The sequence below is a fragment of the Catharus ustulatus genome, chromosome 16 (genome assembly GCF_009819885.2).
Source record: "Catharus ustulatus isolate bCatUst1 chromosome 16, bCatUst1.pri.v2, whole genome shotgun sequence".
In the NCBI taxonomy this organism is placed as follows: Eukaryota; Metazoa; Chordata; class Aves; order Passeriformes; family Turdidae; genus Catharus; species Catharus ustulatus.
In genome coordinates this window covers 2,728,309-2,751,189 of record NC_046236.1, presented here as the reverse complement: position 1 = coordinate 2,751,189, position 22,881 = coordinate 2,728,309, and the positions used below count along the sequence as shown (strand labels likewise).

Below are 22,881 nucleotides of genomic sequence, written 5' to 3'. Positions count from 1 at the left end.
CCCACCCTGCACCTCCCTGGCTCTGTACCAGCCGTCAAGAATGATCCCAAGTGTTAAACTTTCAGCAAAGCCATTTATTCCACTTTCCTGCTCCCACAGATCTCCAGGTGGGGACCCACATGAGCATCCCCAAAGCCCCAGAGGGAATTCATGGCACAGCTGCCCCATTGTGCCAGCCCCCCCGAGTGGGAGCCTGGCCCCTAACAGGGGCAGAGGTGCTTGACCAGAAGCCCCAGGCCTCAGCTGTGCCTAATTGCCAGCACAGCCACGTCCAGGTCGATATGGGGCATTAAAAAAATTAATGTTTTGTTCCTTACAAATGAAAGGGGAACCTGCCAGCAGCAGTGTGTCCCTGAAATCAAAGCGTAATTCTAAGGCTCTGGCGCCCTCACATAAGCACATGAACTCTCTGCAGGGGCTGTGCAGGTTGATCTGGGAAGCTCGCTAAGAGTTTAATGGCCATAAAAATAAAATTGCTTTTCCCTGCTTTAGACAAACCCAACCCCTCCCGGCTGGGCAGTGGGATCGCGTGGGCAGCCACTGCAGCCAGCCACGGGTCGGAAAGTTACAAGTCTCTCGGCTCACCCACTTTTAATTGAGCGCCAGCACGGCAGCGTCACTCCATCCCCTCACCCTGCTCGTCAGCGCCCAGCCCCACCGACTGCTCCAGCCCCTCGGCCTCACCCTCCAGCCCCACCAGCTGCTCGGCCCCCCCGTGCACCATGCCATGGTGCTCTCCCCTCTCTCCCAGCTCGTTGCTCGCTCTAGCCAGCTCATTGCCCGCCCTGTGGTGTCCTCCGGAGTGGTCGATGGCCGCCTTCTTCGGCCTCTGTGTGGCAGCCACCGCCTCGGCCAGCTTCTCCTCCGGCACCATGTTTAGGATCTTCAGGGCAAACAGGAGCTGGAACTTGGCGGTTCCTACGAAGGAGTTGGCCAGGAAGTTGGGCAGCCCACCCATGCGATCCTTCTGGGTGTAGAGGGGGACACGGACCATGCCCATCACCTGCAACAGCAAGGGCACAGCTGAGCAGGGGCCACAGCAGCACCAGCCCCACCCTGTCCCACAGCCCCTGTGCCCCACACCCTCACCCAGTGCCCACCAGCCCTCAGCCCAGGCTCTCCCAGCCCCTAATGCCAGGTCTTGCCCCTCCCTCCCACACCCAACCCCTGCCCTTAGCCCCACTGAGCCCCTTTGCTGCCCCTTCCCAAAGGCCCCCAGGCCCCTGCTCTCCCGGCCCAGCCCTGGTTCTGCTCCCCCTTCTGCCCCTTTGGAGGGATCCCGCTGCCCCAGGCCACTACGGGGAGTCCCACTTTCCCCTCCAGCTTTCCCTGCGTGGGGACACCACGGCTGACCCACGAGTCCCCCTCGACCAGGCCACAACCCAGAGCCCGCTGCCTCTGCTCACATGGCTGCTGACACCCACCGAGCGCCCTGGGGGCGCACGGGGAGGCCCTGGCTCTCACGCTCTGCCCCGGCCATCAGCCGGACTTGGCTGCCCGGGAGCAGGAAGGTACCTCCCGCACAGGAGGAACTCAGGTCACAGCAACATCACCACACCGAGGTCACGGTCCAGTCCGGGGCACTCAGCCCAGGGCAGGGGGGAGATCCCCCCAAGCTGCAAACGGCCCTCGCCCACATCCTGAGGCCGAGCGGTAACACGGGGCTCAATCCCTGCGTGGGTGGACACCGGGAAAAGCTGGAGCTCAAGTCTGCTATGCTCTGGAGCCTGCGGCACGACCCCGGCCACAGTTCCTAACGCTGATGCCACGGGCGGTGCGGGCACCTGCCGCCGGCAGCTCTACCTGCGGTGCATTCCCCGGCCGGGCTGGCCACGGCAGCCCGGCAGACCCAGGAGGGAAGCGGTGCCTTCCCTGGGCTAACTGAGAGCTCGCACACCCCTCCCGGGTGTCCCACCTCCATCCCGTGGTCTCGGGAATGCACCGCGCTGATCTCGATGGTGTGCAGCTCCTCCAGGGTGAGCTGCCTGGCGTAGAAGTGTGCCACCACGCGATGTGGCCCCTCTGTCAGGTGCGAGCACAGATAGTCAGCTTCCGTCAGGCGCACACAGCCTAAACCCAAGCCCAGCACCCGATTCAGACCGTCCTCCAGGGACCAGTAACGGCGATCCACGAACCCCCCGGGAAAGCCCAGCAGTCCGTCAAATCGCATCTGCATCTGCAATAGAGGCGCAGGATGTTAATGGGGCACGGCGCGGCCCCCGGCGGGGGGCGAGGGGGCGTCACGGAGGCCTCCGGAGGAGCCGGAGGAGCGCGGGAGGCGTCGCGGCCGCTCCGTCGCGGCCCTACCAGCTCCGGCGCATCCAGGACCATTCACCGACAAGCGGCCCGGCCGTCGGAGCTCTGCGCCCCGGCCGCACAAGCCCGCGGGCCCGGGAGCTCCCCCCCGGGCTCGGGCCCAGCCTGGTACTACCGCCCTGCACGGGAACTACCGCGGAGCCACCGCCCCTCAGCCCGCCGCCCCCGGAGCCCGCGGCCCGACCCAGCCCGATCCGCCCGACCCAGCCCGAGGGCCCGCCCGCCGCCGCCCTGGTCCCAGCCTCGGCCCGGCGTGGCCTCGCCCGCCCCTCACCAGCACGGCGTAGCGCAGCGGGATGCGGCCGAACAGCATGCCCGGATTGGGCGCGTACAGCATGGCGTGGCACGAATGGCTCCAGCCCGGGCCGAGCCGCATCGCCTCGTATCGCGTGAGCGGCTTCAGCTCGGGCACGCCGGGCACGCCGAGAGTAGGCAGAGGCGGCAGCGTGCCCATGGTGGGCAGCGGGCCCATGGCCGCCATCGTCCCCACGGCCGCCATCGCCTCGCGCCACCGCCACCAGCTCCGCGCACGCGCCGCGCCCACGACGCTACGGGGGTGGGACCGCGGCCCGCCTCAGCCAATGGGAGTGCGCCGCGCGCCGCAGGACCAATGGGCTCTCGGCGGCGCCTGCCAATCCCCGCCCGCGCCGGAGGCGGGGCAGCCGGAGGGCGGGCAATAAGGGGCGGGCGGGCTGCGCGCGCCGCTCGCCTTATTAGGGCAGCAGCGCGCGCGGGGGCCGGAGGCGCGCGCGGCCAATCCCAGCGAAGCGCGGGGGGAGGAGGGGCGCCGAAGAGCACGCCGGGAAGGGGGCGGGGCGGGAGCGAACAAGCCCCCACTTTGTGTATTGGTCACGCCCCTCACGCCGATCCCCAGCGCCTTGGCCCCGCCCCTGCCTTGGCCCCGCCCCTCCGCGCCGGGCGTGTCCCCCCTGGTCCCGCCCCCTCCGCTCCCCCCGCCCAGGCTCCCCCCGGTGCACACGGACTCGCGTGGCTGCTTCACGGGTTTATTACTACAAACATAGACGGGGAGATGGGGGGATGTGCCCCGGGACCCCCCGCAGAAGCAGAACAAGGCACACGGCGTGGGCAGCGCCGGGCTCTTCGGGAACGGGGCGGCGGGGTCACCCCGAACGGGCTGGGCCGGGGCTGACCCGCACGTTCCCCTGCCTCGGGGTGGGCCGGGGCTGACCCCGCACTCCCCCGCTCCCGCGGAGCCCTGCGCCCCGGCAAGGCAGGGAGGGCCACAGCTATGTACAGGGGTAGTGACAGCAAAGGGCTGTGCTCGGTAAGTACAAAATATACATCGGTAGTGTCCTTCATCTGCCGACTCGAACCCCAAACCCCCCACCCCGGCCCCCACAGACACCTCCCACGTAAAAACAAGACATCAGCCCCTACCCACCGCCAGGAAACATGCACAGGCTGTGCCGAAACCGCGCCGGTGGGAGACCCCGCCTGCGTCCCCGGGAGAGCCTGGCGGGGCCCGGGCTCGGGCGGCACGGGCAGGGTCCGGCCCCGCTCACGAAAGGCTCTGCTCGTCCTCCAGGTGCAGACGGGTCTGCTCGAAGAGAAGGGGCTGTGTGGGACTGCCGGTGCCGCGGACAGGGAACGTCTTGGTGAAGTCGGACGAGCCTGGGTGAGGAGAGGGAGCTCAGCCTCAGGAATGGAAGCCCTGGCGTCAGAGTCCTGGCAGGGTGCTCGGCCATCCCTCCTACCCTGCACTGACCACAGGACGTGGGGCTGGAGCCAACCACTCATCCCCTCAGCTGCAGGCTCAGTGTCACGGGTGGGACACTGAGCGGGGACAGTATCTGCCACAGCCTGGGAGAAGCCAGCAGGGGCCTGGATGTTCGTGGTGCTCAGGAGGCAGCAGAGCCCACGCACAGCAGAAGCCAGTGGGGAGAGGTTTCTGCTGTCCTGCCTGGGGTCCTGGCACTCAGGGGCAGCAGGGATGCTGTGCCAGGAACGGGAAGGGAGTGAGGACAGAGCCAGCAGCGCAGCCTGGCTGGTTTGCTCCCCCTCCTTCCCTGCCCTGATGGCCAGGACCAGCCCCATCCCCACTCTTTGCCAGCACTCCCAGGAGGGCCCTGCTGTCCCACACTACAGGGATGCAAAAGAAGAACAAGAAGACGTACCAGCTTACTCCTCTATACCAACAGAGCAGGAATCAGGACCCAGTGCTGCCCAAGGGAGGGAGGAAGGCAGACAGAGAGGGAAGGAGACATTAGAGAGGTAACTCAGAACAGACTGCGACTCTACGGAAGAAAACAGGCTGCAACGACAAGTCAGAGATGAGGACAGCGCAGTGTCCCGCGGGCGTGCTCAGAGCACAGCACACTGCGACCCTCCCTGCCGTGACAACAGTGCCCCAGTCCCCCAGCTGCTGGCCCAGGTGGTTCCCCTCCCTCACCCAAAAGCAGGAGCACATTTGGGAGCACACAGGAGGCCTCTCACACAGAACTGTGCCAGGGAGTGGCTGCGGCCCAAAGAGAAGAAAGGAGGGGAAGGACAGAGACACAAGGGTGAGGGAGGAGAGAGAAGGGGGGACCGAGTTACCTCTGTGTAAGCCCCCCTTGCCCACCGCTCACTCTGCCCACTGGAAGTGGGAGCCAGGAGAGTTCCAGTCCCATCTGAGGGACAGCTCCACAGAACCCCCCAGCCCTGGAGCCCCAGTGGCAGCTCCAGCCCCAGTGGCACCACCATTACCTGGCAGGAAGACATCGACCGGGGGGTCAGTCTCAGACTGCGTCAGGCTCCGGCTCTCGCCGCAGCCGCCGTCCTGCAGCACGTCCTCCACCGAGGGTGGGCGGCTACCTGGAACCAGCCAAGAGCGAGGGCCCTCAGCCCCCAGCACACCACCACAGGGGCTCATGGCCAGGGTGGGTCGAGGTTTTCCATGTGAGGAAGCTCTCCAGGCCCCCCCAGCCCCACTGATGTCCCAGGAATGCCAGTCAGATTGGCCCAGGTCACAGGAACCAAAAGGACACCTCTTCATGTGCAGCCTCGTGGCCCAAAATGTGCCCATCACTCCTCTCTCACCCCATCCTTGTCCCCTCTGGGTGTTGACTGAGCACCAGAGACCCATCCCAAAGACCCAGAGACCTGTGTGCCCAGTATACAGTGGACGTGCTCTCACCAGGACTCCAGTGTATCCTCACTGGTGCATGGAAAGCTCTGCTTGAGTAAAGCTCAGAGCAAGGTGAGAAGCGTGGCAAATAACCCAGGGAGACCTGTGGATTTTGCTCCCTCAGCTCCAAGAAAAGACCCCAGTACCTTTCCCTGGTGAAGAACAGAGCCTCAGAGATGGGACTTAGGGGGCCGGATGTTTCTGAGCTCATTTGTTCACTCCCCAAATGTCCCTGTCCCACCATAACAGCACTGATCTCTGAGCCAAGGTCTGGCTGCACCCACACCTACCCTGCTGCACCGATGAGGCCTCCTCCATCTCTTCCCCTGCCACGCTCTGTAAGGAGGGACAGCACAGGTTACTTCTGCAGCTGGAGGCCTTTGCTGTGCCATTCTCCTGCTCTGGCTTTCTTCAGGGAGCTGTGCTTGGGGCCAGGGCTTGTTCCAGGGCAGGAGCAGGGGGCCACCCCAGTGCTGTAGCACCACAGGCTGGGATGGAGGGGTCTTACCAGCACTGGGCACTAGAAGCTCCTAAGGCCCAGCTCCCACCCCTGCCCCAAACACTGCTGGGCTTGCCCAGAATGCTGGGGAAGGTCAGCTCTACTATGGCTCCAGCTGAGTGGTTTTCCACTCCCAAAGAGGTGTCAGGAGCACAGGGAGTGGCTACATCCTTCCCCATGGAGCCCGAAGGGTAAATAAAGCAGCCAAGACTCTTGTCTCTGGGCAATGGCCCTTCAGGAGGTACCTCCCATGTCCCAGAAGCCACCCCAGCAGAGCACACACTTACCTCTGGAGAGCTGGTCTCCCTCAGGACCAGCTCACCCCCACTCAGCACCGCCTGCGAGTCAGAGTCCTCAGAGAGCTTCTCCTCATCCTCCTCATGGATTGGGGATGAGGGAGACCGTAGTGTGCTGCAGCAAGAGAAACTTCATTTGCAGGGAGCTGCCAGCACCCTGGGGCCTGGAGGACTTGGGGGCAGCACAAGCCAACTCTCATGAGAGAGACTGGGGAGCTGAATTCACCAGGACCTCCAGTACTGGCCACATGGAGAACAGCAGCAGCAGGGTGGGACAGAGCCAAGTGGTGCCAAACTTCAGCACAGCAACAAGAGGCCCCAGTCCCACGCTGCTCCTCACACTTTCAGGGTTCCCTTCCCAGGTGAAAATCCAGGCTGGAGCACAGTGAGGAGTGCCAGGAACAAACCCAGTCTGATCTGAACAGCCATGTATCCTCACCTAAACCCTCCATCACAGGGCCAACAGAGGAGCCTTCAAACAAGAACTACAGGATCTCAATTCAGCACTTTGTGCTCTGAAATCCAGGTTACTCCTCTCCCCATTCCTCTGCTCCTGAGGAGCTCCATGGAAAGCTGAAATCCCCTAAAGTTTGGACATCAAATGTAAATTCTAGGACTAAGTGCATTGGAAAGGAGACATTCCCATCCAAAGTCTTTACTGTGATGGTGGTGAGGCACAGGCTGCCCAGAGAAGCTACTCCATCCCTGGAAGTGTCCAAGGTCAGGTTGGACAGGTCTTGGAGCAATCTGGGATAGTGGAAGTTGTCTGTCCACAACAGAGGGCTGCAGTGAGATGAGCTTTATGGCCCTTTACAATGCAAACCATTCTGTGATTCTATGTCTAAATTCTCTTTGTTAAAAATCCTTTCTTTTGGTGATAGAGCCAGCCCTTAAGAGACACAAGCTGTAACCTCAGGCTGAACACAGGGACAACGTCCCAGTTCTCTCCCTGGCACAAATACCTGCTGGCCTCCTTAAATTCTGAGTTAGCTGTGCTAGCAGTGTCAGGACCAGCCAGAGCCCTCTCCTGGCTCTCAGTGCCTGTGGCCACCAAACCTCAGGGCTTGCAAGAGGACTGGACCCCGTGCCCTGCTGACCTGTCTGGAGACTTGCTGCGCTTGCCCTTTTGGTGGCCGCCCTCCAGGGCTCTGTCCATGGGCACGAGCGGGCGGCTGGCGGGGGGCAGCCCATCCACCACCCCGGAGTAGGTGATCTCCTCGTACAGAGGGGCCGAGGGGATGGAGGGGGACACCGAGCGAAGGCCATTCAGAGCTTCCAGCAGGGAGATGGGCTCGTAGCCTGGGGGGATGTTGTCAGAGTTCTGCAGGTGAGAAAGAGGGGGGTGTTAGGGAAATATCACCAGGCTGGAAGCCCCCTGACCCCAGGCAGCCCATCCCCACAGCCACCCCTGCAGGACTCCTTGGATCCTTCCCTGGCAACAGCCACACATTCCCCTCAGTGCTGCAAGGCTGGTGATGCTCCAGGCAAGTTCCCAGAGCAGTGCTTGAGAGATTGGGCATCCCCCTGATGTGCTTCCAAGAGCTGGGCAAGGAGGGTGAGAAAGCAGGCTCCTAAAAAGCTGCTTTAAAATACATCCGGATTTTTTCCCCTGAAAGCTCTTCCAGTGGTTCAGAGACCCTTGCAGCTCAATGAACATCCCATTTGTGCTCCCAGCCATGGAACCTGCAGCTGTTTCACAGCACCATCAGTGTCACTGAGGCAGAGCTGAAGGAGGGGAGCATGTGTGCAGCAGCTGAGAGGTGGTTCCTGAGGCCTACCCCAATCCCACTTCCCATTCCCTCTATAAATCACAAAGCTGCCAGTCAAAGGGACCATTGCAAAGCCATTAAATCAACACCAGTTTAATTCCAAAAATCCTCCTGATCACAAAGACCCTGTGGACACAGAGACAAATGGGGTTTATGCTGCAGCCCAGGAGGCCACAGGCAGCTCAGCCCAGCCTGATGCAAATCAAGAGGTGACATTCCCACTGTTCAGGCTACGTTAAATTGAGATGTTTCAGCCCTGTGTCCTCAGGGAGGTTGTTCTAAGTTATACACAGGATGCACGGTGCTACTAAGCCTGGCCATGAACCTCCACAACTTTTGTGTGCCCCATGTCCCAGTCACACCTGCAAATGAACCTGCCCAGCAGCCTGTTCCAACACAGCCCCTAATCTGTGTGTGAGCTGAGTGCTGAACTGGCTCACCTGTGGTCACAGGAGTTATATCTGATGGGGAGGGAAGAATGAGTGACACCTGGGGTCAGTCACCAACCCACATGCCAGTATTGGTCCTGTGAGGGTTATGAGCTTTGAAGATAAAAAGCTCAGCTATACAAGGAATGGGTTCCCAGCTGCTGCCAGCTGTAGTTGGTGGGGCCAAAAGCCATCTCCAAAACACTTTTCATCTGCAGACAGCAGCTCAGCTGTACCATTCTGTGTATGGAAGTCAGGAAGACAACCCCCCGCTGGATTCATGTTTGGGACTTTTTCTCCTGGCTATGCAGAGCAGGCACTGAGGGTTCAAAGGCTGCCCATTGCTGTGGTGAAAGCTCAGGCTGCACAGCAAAGCAGAGAGACTGGAGGAGGATTTCCCAGCCCATGGCTATGACACCCTCACTGAGACAACACTCCCTTCTGGGACACTCACACCACACCCCCAGGAAGGGGGTGCCAGTCCCTGTGGGAGGCTTGCAGAGAGCCAGGTCATGCCAGAATGGGTTCCAACCTAAACCAGCACCAGGTTTTCTCCACACCTGACAAGATCAGCAAGCCACATTGCTACAAGGCCAAGCATCTGAGCTGGCTTGAGCAAAATAAAACTGATAAAAATTACAATCATGGCTTCATTTGATGGGAGTAAACAAAGAGGGCACAAACAGCCTTCCTGGACTGGGGGCTCCCTCACCTTTCCCCTTCCCAGCTCCTGGACCCCCATAGCTGCCATCCATGCTGTCCCCAGCACAGCACTCCAGTTACACACTCCCAAATCAACTCAGAGGGTCCCAGCCAAGACAAGCTCCATTCTTCCTGTTCCTGTAAAAGCAAACCAGCCTGTCACAGCCAGTGCTCTTGAATGCAAGACCAGCTCCAGCTGCACTTCTACATCCCAGCACCACAAACCACACCAACATGTGTGCACACCAAACTGCCAAGGGGATGAGGTAAGTGCAAGGAAGCTTCTGGGTGAGCTGTGGGGACTGCAGCTTGCCCACAGTCCAATGAAGCTGTGAAAACATCTTGGCCAGGAACCATAAATCAGCCAGGGCACAGTCCCTGAGAGGCAGCATCAGATCCCTGTGCTAAGCTTCCTTCCTGCTTGTTCCTCCACAGGCAAACCAGGGATGTCAGTGATCATCTGTGCAGGGGTGAGCATCTCAGTGCCAATGTGAAGGATGTGGAGTGTCACAGCCTGGCAGGGGCACAGGCCAAACCCAGCGTGTCAGCAAGCCCTTGTGTGTAACTGCCACGTGCAGGTGACACTGCTGGCACAGAGCTGCCAAGTGCAACCAGCCAAGTCCACTTACTGTTCTTACTTCCCTCCTAGGCTTCCTGCTGGGCAGGGAGAGAGAGCTCACCTTAAGGGGTTTAAAGGGGTGCTGTCAAAGAGAAAACCATGTTTTAAAGAAGTTGTTTCTTGAGGTTATGACAGGAGCAGACACACAGCATCTCCTCACCTCACTGCAGGTGACAGCACTGTGTCCTCCACACACCATGCTCTGCTCCACAACAACCCTCGGGGCTTCTCCACCACCCTGCTCCTCAGCCCCAGCTGAAGGCAGCAGAGGGCAGATGGACAAACCCAACCTTTTTCTGTGACAGTTTCTGTTCCCATGAAAGCCTGTAGAATGAACTAGGTGCCACCAGAGCCAGCTGTGCAACAACACTGCTCAGGCAATGAGCTGCTTCCCTTACCACACTGGGGACATGCAACTGGGCCCTGAGGCCACCAGCACACTTCCCATCCCACACTCCCTCAGATGCATGCCAAGACACCCAGGGAAGCTGCCACAAGGAGGCCTTTCTACTCCCATGATGGGAACCCCAGTGCCAAGGGCATTTCATCTGTGTGCTGCCACAGAGCTGTGTGTGCAAGTCAAACTGGAACCCCTCTGCCCTGTTCCCACAGCTCCCACCTGTCATACCCAGAGTCTGCCACTTTTCTGTTGGGCCAGGCAACAAGAGACCTTCTCATCCTGAGATTTTTGTGGATTTGTTTCCTCCAATCCAGCAGGTTGATAAGAAAAGGCAGCACTGCTTAGCAAGCCCTCAGTGGAGGGTCTGACCAAACCTCCTGAGGTCCCAGTGCCACCAGCCATCAGTCCAAACAACTCATGCACCCACCAGCTGCTTGCTCAGGCTGAGACCAGCAGCCAGACTTTATAGAGGAGTCACCAGGTACTTACAGAGTGCTCATCATGGTCCACACTCTGTGCCAGGACAGGGCTGAACGACACCGGCGACAGAGCCCCCGGCTTCTTCCTCACCGCCCGGATCTGCAGCAGGGCACGGAAGGCTAGGAGGGAACAGGAGGGGGTGACTGCACAGCCCAGCAGGGCCAGGCCATGCCAGAGCTCCTGGCCTTGCCACAGACACACCTCTGGCGTGAGGGAGCTCCCCTGTGCACGGGGAGCGGGGCCATGGAGCGCCCCAAAGCCAAGGGATGGGGTTGGGCTTCCAGCCCATTGATCTACACAGGGAAGGGATCTCCTGGCTGATCCCTTGTGGAGAACAGGCACTGCCTGCCCCACTACAGTCATGGACAGGGTACTTCAGCTACTGTACAAGTGAAGAGGCCCAGAAAAAATTCCCCTTAAGGGTAGGTCACAACAACACAGTAAGAAAAACATGAGCTAGGCCTCAGGAGTGCACTGCATGTTACAGGTTGGGTGAGGACTCATTAAAACCCCTTTGGGTTCCCTCAGACCCCACATATCTCAGCCCTGAGGTCCAGCTGTGGGGGTGAAAGCCTCCAGCTGAAGGATTAGTGGCTGTACTCCTGTCTCCAGCACACCCACCTCTCAGTCCTCCCACCACCACAGCTTTGCTCTCCACTCCCTGCAGATCTCTTCTATCTGCACATCTTTAATATTGCTTGTTCCTCTGTGCCAAGGGCACATACAAACAAGCCAGACATCTGTTCTGATGCAGCTGTGAGAACTTGCCAGGTATCTCCCTAGTTCTTGTTGCACCCAGCCCCTTCAAGATCAGCCTAGAGCCAGAGAACAGAGGTACAAATCGATCCTTGCTGCCCCTGCACTCCCCAGAAGCAGATTCCCAGGAAGTCTGAGATGGGGACATTATCCAAACAAATACAACCTACTCCCCTACAGCCTGCAGATGAGACAATGCTGTTCCTGTGTTTTATGATGTGCTGCTTATACTCAAAGAGGTCTGGCACCTCCTCTGGTGAGATCTTACTTTTGGTTACTGCTCTTTTCCATGTTTGGACTGTTTGGACTTAATTTCTCAGGCCAAACATCTATCTTAGGCTTTTTATTTCTTTCCCTGAGAATTGTCAGTTTTAAACAATCAACCACCTCAGAGACCAGGGGGTAAAACACACACGCTGTCCCTTCCAAAAAAACCAAAAATTTCTCAAGGGCCTCCTGTGCCTCTGTGCTTTTGAGAAAAAACACAGAATTCAGCAAATGCTGCCTCAGCGTCAAAACATGTATTTAAGTTTTTCCATCTTTTGGGAGGTGAGCAATGCAGGGGTTAAGCAAATCCTCATAACTCCTGGCAGAGCAAAAGACTCCAAACTGTTATCCCTGCCTCCTGGTGAAATCCTGGTAAGGTTGTCAGAAGATTTTAAAAAATCATGCTATGTACTTGGACAGCCCTCCAGTGGTGCTGGCTGCTCTCTCAGCCAGATATGTTCAGGATAAAGCTTCTCTATCCCTTCCTTTGCAGATGATTTTCCATCATCTTCACCAAAACACAAGAACTGCACAACACAGAGCACCTGCACCTTCAGATCCACCCCAGGGAGAGGGTGATAGCCAGGGAGGCACTGCACAGAGAGCCATTCTCCTCTCCTGTCTGAGCACACTGATTCCAAGTGCCAGGAATCTCCATATGCAGAGAGAGCAGCAGCACGTGCCATGCTGAGCCCTGGGGTGGGGAACTCAGAGAGGCTCCTCCTCCGAGCCTGGGAGGAGCCGGGGAGGGGGCCAGGGCACTCACGGAGCCTGCAGATGGGGCAGTTGTTGGCCTGGTAGCGCAGGGTGTCAGCGCAGGAGTTGCAGAGGCAGAGGTGGCGGCAGGGCAGGATCAGGGTGTCCCGCAGGTCCGACAGGCAAACCACGCACTCGTTGCTGTTGTCACTGTTCTCGTCGTCTGAAGGCTGCAAGGAGAGGGCAGGGGGTTGGCATGGAAGTGGTGGGGCATAGGAGCCTGAGGGAATTTTCCACCCAAAAGTCTGGAAATTCTCTTTTTGCAGCTTTCAGCAGGGTTTCCTCAAGGAGAGCAAACTGTAGCCCACAGAGCCCTGCTCAAACTCCTTCCTCTCACTGCACTGTGAATTCATGGCAGAGTTGTCCTTCCCCAGAGCCATGTTCTGTTCTGAGTGGACCCATTTTGGGGCAGGGATCTCCCTGAGGCTGACCAGGAACCAGCTCCTGCCTCCCAATCCTGGTGGCTCTAGGGTCAATAGGGAAATGAACTCTTTGGCACTCTGGCCTTTTCCCCACAGACAGAGCAGCCCCAAAAGGAGCTGTGTGCTGCCTGTCATTTCAGCTATGTGATTCCCCTACATCCCCTGTGCTGGCACAAGCTCTGATGCAGTTGCAGGAGAGCCAGCCCAGGCTGCTCACCTGCCCTGGTGAAAGGCTCAGTGTGCACCCATTCAACATGAACCTGCTTCACATCCATCTTTCTCAGAGCCCCACAGACTGGATCACAGCCACTGATCCAGCAGGGAGAGGAACTCACCCTCCAACCACAAGAGTGACAGCAGAAAACTCCACAGTGTTCCCACTGATGTCACAGGAGTTGTGCCAGAGCCCACCACGACGACCCTGCACCTTCACCTCAGGCCCGTTTGGTCATTGGGGCTAACACATGGGCAACCTTGGTGTAAACAGCAATTGTGCTGCTGCCACATCCTCACCCAGCCTTTTTTGGAGGGAGAGCACGCTCTTTGCTGTCCCACTCACATGGTTTGCTGAATAAGGAAGAACAAAAATGGCCCCGGGCCACTTGTCCAATGGGTAACAAACATGGGATTGCTGGATCACCAGAATCATCACAAGACCCTGGAAGGCCAAAAAAGAAGCCCTTGATCCTGTTAACAAATCCTGTACAAGAAAAATCTTGGGAAGGACTTCTCCCTCCTGCCTCTTCAGGTGCTACCTCTTGGCACAGGCAGATAGGGATCACAGGATGCTCTGGGCAGGGCACTAGAGAGGAAATCCTGCTTGTCTTGCTCCGTGGCTACTCCACTGTGTGCAAATCATGGACTCCACATCTGCTGCAGTGTGATCCCAAGGCCAGCACTAGGTACACTCCACAGCCCAGGTGGCAGCAAAGGGCAACTCTACAAAGGCTAAAGGAAGAATAAAGCAGTCACACAGCCTGTGCAGGGCTGTGCAGCAGGCTGGGATCCAGCAGCAGCTCCTGCCTCAAGATGGGAAACATTTCTGGTTATGGCATTTGCATATACATCCCTCAGGGGTGCTGTGCTCCCTCCTGCTGGGGAATGCAAGAGGAATGTCTGTGGACACTGGCAAACCCCAGAGAGCCCAGTTCTCTGAAACACTACAGGAACATGCAGAACTCCCAACCAGAACATGAAGGAGCCACAAGAGGAAAGCAGACACCAGACACAACTACCTTGACTGCAGAGAGGCAGCAACACTGGCTCTCTACAAGCCCTAAAAATCAGTGCTCTGACACATCCCTGGGGCCCTTCTCTCCTAGCAATCCCAGCCAGAGGGAACATCCTCAAGGGCCTCATGCTGCCTAAAATTACCTCAGCACAACTCCACTGACTGGGCCTGGCACCAGGGATGATCTGTCATCCCTGGGCTTCTTGGGTGCCTGCAGGAATGACAGACTTGACTCTGGGAAGCACCTCCACATTGCCCTGATAATCCCCGTGGTTAAGCTCAAAAGCAGAAGGTGCAGGCTGGAAACTCCCAGCTGAGGGAGCCTCCTGGGCAGCTTTACCTTGGTCTCCTGGTTGTTTTTGTTCTCGATGCCATAGATCTCCTGAAGCAGGTAGCTCACCCGGTCAACCTAGGGGAGAACACCACAGCTGGAGTGACAGCTGCTCTGTCCTTACTGATTTATGACCACCTTCCCTCCCTCCCTGTGTCAAATGCCCATGTTACACTCAGAGCTCCCCTATAATGACATGAAAAAGGTAACAGAAACAAATATTGCAAGGGACAGCTGGGAGAATGAGTCTCTCCTTGCTCAAAAAGTAGAGCCCATCCTGCTTGGTCTGAGCAGAGAGTAACAAAAGTGGCTAGCTGGGCTATCAAAATAATCTAAAAACAAGTACTCTGCTTGTCCCAGACATCAGGAATACACACCCACAGCTCAAATAATCCACAGGAAATCAGCCTTCTACAGTCCTCTCCTCTGTGAGATCCTGCTTAACTTTAACCAAGATGAACTTCCACCCATTCTGCAACCTCAGAGGACAGGCTGTGCCAACAGCTCGTTACTGGCACACCAGTGGCAGCACATCACCTCCCTGTTCATGCCCTGGGAGCATAAGGTTAGGCTACTGAGGACAGACAAACTGTGTCCCTTAGCAAGAGAAGCACTCAAGGAATAGCTCTGTGTTAGTGCAGTGTCATTTATTGCCATCCCCTGGCCCCGGGTAGTGTCTCTAAATTGGGGGTGTGGTGGCAGAAGGTGCTTGAGGCACAGGTGGAAGTTGCTCAGAGCTCCAGCCTGGGACAACTCCAAGCCATGACTTCTGCAAACTGGCAGCTGCCTGCAAAATCCCCAGCAAACAGCTGAATTACAGCACTGAGGCAGTCAAGATTCAGTCCTGTTAAACATCTCTATTGATGATCTGGATGAGGGGACCAAATGTACTCTCAGTAAATTCACAGACAACACTAAGTTTGGTGGCAGTGTTTATCTGCTGGATGGTAGGACGGCTCTGCAGAAGGATCTGTAATACCAGGGGAGGCTCAGGCTGGACACCAGGAGGAATTTCTTCACAGAAAGGGTTGTTAAATATTGGAAGGGGTTGCCCAGGGAGGTGGTGGAGTCACCATCCCTGGAGGTGTTCAAGAAATGACTGGGCTAGGTGGCACAGTGGTGATCAGTCACAGGTTGGACTCGATCTTGCAACTCTTTCCCAACCTAAATTATTCTGTGATTCTGTGATCTGGTGCTACACAGCAGCTTCCCCAGAGCAGGATGTGTCCCTCCACAGAAACCCTCACAACAGGTAAAAGGGTGAGGGGCTTACAAGGTACCAAACAGGCACATCTCACAAAAAAAGTGAGGAAACACTTTCCTGCCATCTCCAGTAGCTGTCCAGCTCCCAACATGCAGCAAAGCCAAGCCACCAGCACCCCAGTGCTAAAAAGAGTTCATCAATCCCAGGACCTCTGTAATTTCCATGTCAAACTGGCCTCTGTCCTCTTGTCACCACTCAGGAGTGGCTTTGCCAGTGCTGCAGCTGACACATGGCAAAGTGGGGGCAGGAGCTGGCTCTATCCAGCCCATTTGCCAGTTCAGAAATGCTCTGAGCTGGGACACAGCAGTGATAACAAACTAATTCCAGAGTCTCCCTGTGTAACTCAGTGTGCAGCTCACAGACAATCTGTTCTAGGCCTGCATTTCATGGCAATGAGATCAGCTGTTGGACTGCTGAGCAAAACCCTCTGCAGCGGCTCACAACTCACCCAGGAAGTTTGGGAACAATTATGTGGGAGATGTTCTTTTGTAACTTGGCATTTCAAAGAGAGCCTTGTTCCAACATCCTGATTCCTCAGAGGATCATGATGAGCGACTGAGAGTGCAGAAGTTGTCAGCTCAAAGCACAGAAGAGGTCAGGAAGAAAGAGGCCCAAGTCTCTGCAGGAATCTGCATTCCTTTTGACTTCTCCCCTTTCAAAATCCTGAGGAGCTTCTGTCCCAGTAGGGAAAGAGTAAGGAGTGCAACAAAGCTCTTCCTGGGAAGAACTCTAGGTTTTCAGAGTTCTTCGGAAGGAGCAGGTGGCTGTACACAATACTTCACCTTCATGCTTCTCCAACCCATCCCACACCACGTCATCCTTCCAAAGGCTTCCGCTGCTATTTACAGCCTCAGCAGATGCACACAGAGCCACTGGCCAAGTCCAGGTCATGGTTTTCTGCTGATCCATCTGTTTGTATCCATCCATGCTGACTTTCTTGAGACAGGTTGATGCTTACACTACAACTGATCTCAGCACAGAGCAGTTCAGCTCATGCACTGTTGCTTCCTGATCAATGCCCACAAAAGGATCCCACAACCCTGGTAATGGCAGGGAGGGGAAGACAAAAGAAAAGCAGGAATGGCAAAGAATGTACAATGCTATACAGATGGTTTACTCCAGACAGACTCTGCACCTCTGCTCTGTTCTCCTAAGGGTGCAGATGCTATCTCAGTTTCAGTGGTGCTGTGTGTTTCTTCAAATGCCATCTTGAGCTATGATTACTGACAGTACTTGTAGCTCTTTTCTGACCCAGGGACTGGAATGAACATCTTCGAACAAAGAGTGTCTTATCAAGGCACTTAATGACCTTCTTGGTAGCAAAAATTCAAATTCAAATCAGAAATCCCTAGCTATCAAGTAAGCAGATGAAGTGAAACTCGCTTAAAGCTAAAACACAGCACACAGCTAAAGCTGAAAGGATCAACCAGCAAAATTTCATCTCTTTCTTGAAGACATTTCAAGCTGATCCTTGCAGCAGAATCACTACCAGATTTCTTTTCAGAAGATGAAGTTCTTGGCAATCTTAGCAGTTTGCAGTTGGTTATGTATTTCTGGCTATGCAGGACTGGATGCAACCTCAATCTTGATAAGACACTACCCAGCTTCTACACACACCAGGATGGGGAACAAGACAGCAAAATTAAGGGTTGCAAACACCTCACTGCCTGAGCTAAGGAGGTGAGATCTCAGGCTCTCAGTGAACACCAAACCTTCCCACTGGGTACAGCCAGGCACCTGTGGGACACCAGCAAGTCTTTAACCAAGAGTGAAAGGAAACAGGTACTTACGATCTGCTTCTGTTTTAGCGGTTTCACGGAAAAACTGCCATCAACGTGCTAGCAGGAAAAAAAAACATTAAAGCATGAAATACCTGCAGTGTACAATCAGAACAGGCTCATTTCAGAGCTGGTGTCTGCTGGCTAAGGGGAGAGTGGGGTGTGTATCAGCAGGACAGCCTGCATGGCAGCAGTCCCTCCCAGCAGTTAGTGGAATGGGGTATTGGAGAGCTACTGGTCTGCTCCAATGCAGAGCCAAGTGGACTTGGCTCAAGTTAAACCTGGCTGAAGTGGGTCAGAGCCCACACAAAACTCCCCTGGCACACTGGATGCTTTCAGGTTACAAGCAGTCCAACTGGGTGCAGACACTTCTTTAGCCAGTCCTGCAAGACTTGGCGGAGGATATTTGTTAACACTCTAAATAACACCAAGTGACAGAGTCACTCGAGGCCAAAGCCCTGACAGAGCAAGGGGCTGCCATGAGGCTCAGAACAAGCTTTGTCCACTGGATGGAGTCAGAAACAAGGCTCATGTGCTCCACATCCTTAGAGCTGTGAGCCTTTGATTTGCTCAGCGGCAGCAGGCACAGCTGGAACAATTCTGTGCATGCCTGGTGCAAGAATTAGTGTGCCAGTTCTACTTGCCCATCATCTACAAGGGCCACTAAACTGGAACCAACTGCTCTGCCACAGCCTAGAGAGCAGCAAAGGAGACTCAGGGGATGCTCCAGCAGGTCCTGTGAACAGTGGCAGATCTGTATCTGTTTGCTGAAGGAGCCTCAGGAGGAAGGGACAACAAAATCACATCCCAGACAAAATAGTCCTGCTTTCAGGCAAACAAGTTTCTGCCTTTGGAGGAGCTGCAAGGTCAAACTACACACAGGATCAAGGTTATTCTTCTGATCTTAAAGATACATACAAATAGCAAGTTACCAAGTCCTGCTGGTCTGTTTTTCCTCTGAACAAGCTCTGGAGATCAGCAGTGCCCATTTATCAAGGACCTCCCCTGGATTTATAGACCTACACTTCAAAAGCTGCAATTACTTTAAGGATGGAGAATGTATTTTAACCAAACAGGGAGGATGAGGAACTCAACATGTACTTTGCCTTGTGACTTTTTAATAAAAGGAAGATTTTAATCTTGTGTTAAGCATTCCGTGCAACATGAGAGGTAAGAAGTGGCTGAACTATGACTGAAGGATTCCAATGTGTTGTTTTTTCACATCAGCCAGAGGAAACTACAATAACATCCCTGCCCTGGTCCTAAGGGTGCTGCAGCTGACTCCATCTCATTTCTGACAGATGTCCAATTGCCAGGAGTAAAGCTACCTACAAAGCCAGTGCTCAGAGCAGGGAAAACTCACTTTCTTCACAGACCAAGTCCAATAAAAAAAGCAACCTAGAACACTTGGAGCATCTTCCAGCCATATGCTTCCTCAGGACTGACTGTGATTGCCATGGCCTCTGACTCAGCTTGTCACCATCCACATCATCCACCTCAGAGGAACAGAATTAGGACCTGGCAGGAACCAGGCAGATTGAGATACAGAAGTCAGCCACCTGCCAGCTGGGAAATGAGGAATTTCCAACAGCACAGCACTGATGCTGCTCCCTTCTACATTTCCAGCTCTGCTCCAGCACCTCTTGCCTCAGCTGAGCACATCACTACAAGTATTAGCTACCCAGAAAATGTGTCTGCAGTATTACCACAACCAGACACAACAGGGTTATGCTATGGATAGGCTCAGTTATGGATACTGCAACTGTTTTCAGTGTCCAGTTACCAGGGAAGAGAGTCTGTTATCAAGGCTTGTGCACACAGCTTGGCCTTACCATGTAGGCAGGGGTCAGTTACATCAAACACACCACTCAAAAGCAGTGGAGCTCAGACTTCACTGACACATCCCAATCCTTCCAAGAGGGCTTGATCCTGTGTCTAAACTCAGGCCTAACAATGGTGCAACAGGGTCTGGACACAGCAGGTTCAGTTCTGCAAAACTCATGAAACCCTGGAAAACTACATGGCACCTTCCCCACTCCATGGGAACACACCCTGCACACACAGGAAACAGCCCTGCCATTCCCTGAGTGACCAGCTCAGGTACAAATGATAATTACAGGCTGCACAGCAGCTGCTGCAAATGATTCTTTGTACTACAGCAACACCCAGGAACCCCAGTCACAGGCCAGGACTCTGCTGTGCCAAGTGTTACATAAATACAAACTAATGACCTGTGGAAATGCTTACATACAGAAGAACAGGGACAGAGGGATAAAAAAGCCCTCATTTACCTTTTCAAATGCAGCCAGAAGAACATGGGCATGACCAGTGACCTCAACCACCACTGCAAAAAGAAAAAGGGCAGAACTGGTTAAGCCTCTCAGGCAGCACAAGCATAAAAGTCCCCTGAGTTGAATTTTAGTCCATTTAGAATTTCTGAGCTGCTTCTGTTCTATTTTCACCTTCTTCTGAAAAGACAGAACTTTTCTTATCTTGTCATCAGGTTGGTTCAGAACAGAGCAAGAACAAAACCCTGCTGGGCTCTGTGGTGGGCCCTACACAACCATGCCTTCGTTGTCCTGGGTGCTCCAAACTATCCCACTTTGTTAGCAGAGGTTGGAAAGGGACAGTAGAACAAAGCACTCAGTGGGATTCTCCTGCCCCCTGAAATTCCTGGGTTTAATTACCTGAATTTATCTATCTGGTTTAACAGCAATTGGCAGCATTCTAGCCTTGTAACTTATCACTTTATTGCAGTCTAGTCAGACGTGCTTATAAAACATTTATTTCTCATACTGACTTCAGAACAAACTTCTTTGTCCAACTTTCCCCAAAGACAAGCATTTTCCCTCTTCCAAACTTGAGGGTTCCCTCTAAATTCCACAGGAAGGGAAAGGGCTGTCAGAGGTTTCAGTCCTGCATTCCTGGCTCCTTCAGCAAATAAAGAGGAGGCGAGGTACAATGCCAGTCTCCCTCACTCAGGAGTCTGAGGTTCTGTTCAGCTCCAGCTGGTTGGATCCTTTTCCTGAATCCTGTTCAGATTCATCATATGGAAATGGGAGACAGAGTTTGTGAAGGAGTCACAGAGGGAAGGGAAGGCATGGAAGCACTCATCCTGCTTGGAGTGATGAGGGCTGTGCTCAGCACAGGCAGGAGAGCTCTGCCTGGAAGGTGCAGCTCAAGGAAGAAACTCCTGCTCTGTCTAAAAGGGAAAGGAGCTCCACAGCTTCCTTTGGGCTCTCAGAACAGCACAGACAACAGAGGAACCATTCCCTGGGCTATGGCACAGCATGTTTGGAAACAGCCCTATGTGAGAGAGGGGAGATTTGCCTGCAGATTTGCTAGGTAACTGAGGTTGGTCATGGCAACTTGGGTGGAATCAGGAACACAAGGAAATGCAGAAAAGGGGGTTAAAACTGGGAATTCATCTGCTTGCTCCTCTCACTGCCAACCAAGAGCAAGGCTGCTCTATCTCTCACAGTGAACAAAATTCAGGTCCCTTCCCCTAGTCTGAAAGGCCAAGGAAGAGGTAACAGTTCCTATCCTCTGTGCATTCCAGGAGTGTGTGTGTGGCCAGAGTGGTGTGACCTGCTCTCTGCAGCACCTTTCCTGTCCTGTGCCTCTCCCTGGGAACAATCCCACTGGCAACAATGGGGCAGGGCTAACACTGCAAGCCATGGCACAGTTCAATCCAAACCAGCACTTCCCTGACTGCTGTTTTAATTTACTATTCAACCTTATTTAAAACAAATGGTTCCAGGCCAGCAGTAATTTTCCAGGTGCTCTAAACACACCACGCCAGCTCCTTCCAGTCCCATAGGTTAAAAAAGAACCAAAATACACAATTTCCACAAATCTCACTCAAATGTCACATATTTTTGTGCTGATATTTTTTCCAGGAGGGGATTTAAAAGCAGTTGGTTTTCTAGGTTATTAAAATAGATGGGAGTACATTATTGGCTAAGACTGGGCATGTGCATAATGTATGCTTCCCATACTGCCTCCTGTTCTATTTTTGATCCTTCTAGACATGCCCCACATTAGAGAGTACAAACACCTTGCCAAAAGTTCCATAAACAGAGGAAGCTGTTTTATATTTATGGTCAAGAAATACACATACATGTCGATTTTACTAATGGTTCCTGAAATCACTAAAAATAGATGCACTTTAGTAATTTCCTTTATGTTGCACTGTGCTTTGTTAGTCACACTTTAAATTGGCTTATTCAGTTCTATTTCTGTCTGCTTGGAAGACTGTAAAATAATGTAATGAGTTTCTGGGCTATTTCACATCTACAACATAAACTGAGCAAGTGACTGACCTGAACAACGTGATCAACAATGGTTTTTCCTTTTCTAATTATCTTAAATTTTATACAAAATGTTACAGAAGTGAAATGCTGGACCTGCTGACCATAAAAGCCCCCAATTTCAAAGAAAATGTGACTTCCTTCTGTCCTGCTCATTGTTGACACTCCAGGTGAGCCCAAAAGCACACATCCCCTAAGGGAAATACCATGTAAGGTGATTAATAATCTAAAAATTCACTGGACTACCCTCTCCAAAACAGCAGTGTGCTTTAAAAATAATAATCAATTAATCATAATTACAAATTATTATTAGTTATTAATTATTTTTGAATAATCAACAATTATTTCTCCTGAAAGATTATGCTCTTTTATTATAACCATTCAACATCCTCAGAAAAAGCACAATTTCAAACTGCTGAATGAAGCTGCATTTGGCTGAAGAGTGACCTGACTGTTTTAATGCCATTTCCTTTTCTCTGCTCATTTCCAGGTTCTTAGGAAGACAACTGACTCCTCTAAGAGGGAGAAAAGACCAGCTCCACCCTCCTCGACCTATAAACTGCAAAAGCAAAACCCAAAAAGCAAGGATGTAATTTGCTCTAATTTGTGTGCCTGGCACTGGTGGCAGAGCCAGGAGCTCTCCTAAACACTATTCCAACACTAAATACCTGGCCATTTCTCCTGTAAAAAAATGAAGGCTATTTTTAAAAGAATAGTTTTTATGTGGTTAGTTTGGCCCTTTTATTAAAGGGAAGTTATGGTGAACTCCTGAAATATTTTTATTCTGGAAAGGCTCCCCAAGGAGGCCTGAAAGGGGTCACATCAGCTCAGAGAGAGCCAGGAGAAGACCATGGGAACAGAACATCAATTCTTACCATCCCCTTCATCCACCACTGCTCGGATGACCACAGGGAACACGCCACGGTCCAAGTCAAAGTTCAGCTGAGAGAAAGAAATGAGCTGAGGTTACACAATTCACACCAGACTTGCCTGAAGACAACACTGGGGATCATCTTAGTTCAGTGAAGGGCCTTTCTGACAGATGCCCAGTTCCTGGTCTCAAAAGGACATGAGAGAGCAGAAGGATTCAAAATTCCAGGCACCAACTTTAAAAGGGAGTCAACTACAAC

At 54.0% G+C, this 22,881-nt stretch overlaps 2 protein-coding genes across 4 annotated transcripts in view; both read right to left on the bottom strand.

Annotated features, from left to right (window-relative positions):
* Positions 1–53: 53 nt before the first annotated feature.
* On the bottom strand, positions 54–2,848 carry NUDT16L1 (nudix hydrolase 16 like 1). The gene is made up of 3 exons (XM_033073918.1): positions 2,591–2,848; positions 1,916–2,176; positions 54–1,003 (listed from the first exon to the last, which is right to left on the bottom strand). The coding sequence occupies exons 1-3, from the start codon at positions 2,813–2,815 to the stop codon at positions 617–619; spliced, it is 873 nt and encodes a 290-aa protein (XP_032929809.1). The 5' UTR covers positions 2,816–2,848; the 3' UTR covers positions 54–616.
* A 458-nt stretch (positions 2,849–3,306) lies between these two features.
* MGRN1 (mahogunin ring finger 1) overlaps positions 3,307–22,881 on the bottom strand; it is a 49,880-nt gene continuing 30,305 nt past the window's right edge. Inside the window, exons 6-17 of one of the 3 annotated variants that reach the window (XM_033073912.2) lie at positions 22,627–22,693; positions 19,733–19,785; positions 17,454–17,501; positions 14,409–14,477; positions 12,426–12,585; positions 10,646–10,755; positions 7,336–7,559; positions 6,230–6,353; positions 5,734–5,779; positions 5,023–5,130; positions 4,452–4,496; positions 3,859–3,948 (exon numbers count right to left, since the gene is read on the bottom strand). In XM_033073912.2, coding sequence (XP_032929803.1) covers positions 4,456–4,496; positions 5,023–5,130; positions 5,734–5,779; positions 6,230–6,353; positions 7,336–7,559; positions 10,646–10,755; positions 12,426–12,585; positions 14,409–14,477; positions 17,454–17,501; positions 19,733–19,785; positions 22,627–22,693 — 1,050 coding nt within the window. In that variant the 3' untranslated portion in view covers positions 3,859–3,948; positions 4,452–4,455. Of the gene's footprint in view, positions 3,949–4,451; positions 4,497–5,022; positions 5,131–5,733; positions 5,780–6,229; positions 6,354–7,335; positions 7,560–10,645; positions 10,756–12,425; positions 12,586–14,408; positions 14,478–17,453; positions 17,502–19,732; positions 19,786–22,626; positions 22,694–22,881 lie in introns of all 3 variants that reach the window. The other 2 variants (XM_033073913.2, XM_033073911.1) reach the window with 2 other exon arrangements.

Excerpts from the sequence above, each read along its gene's own strand:
- NUDT16L1 (XM_033073918.1), bottom strand. The coding sequence starts at position 2,815 with ATGGCGGCCGTGGGGACGATGGCGGCCATGGGCCCGCTGCCCACCATG. Across the intron at positions 2,177-2,590 it reads CGCTGCGCTACGCCGTGCTG|ATGCAGATGCGATTTGACGG; the intron begins GTGAGGGGCGGG and ends CCTCTATTGCAG. Across the intron at positions 1,004-1,915 it reads CCCGAGACCACGGGATGGAG|GTGATGGGCATGGTCCGTGT; the intron begins GTGGGACACCCG and ends TTGCTGTTGCAG.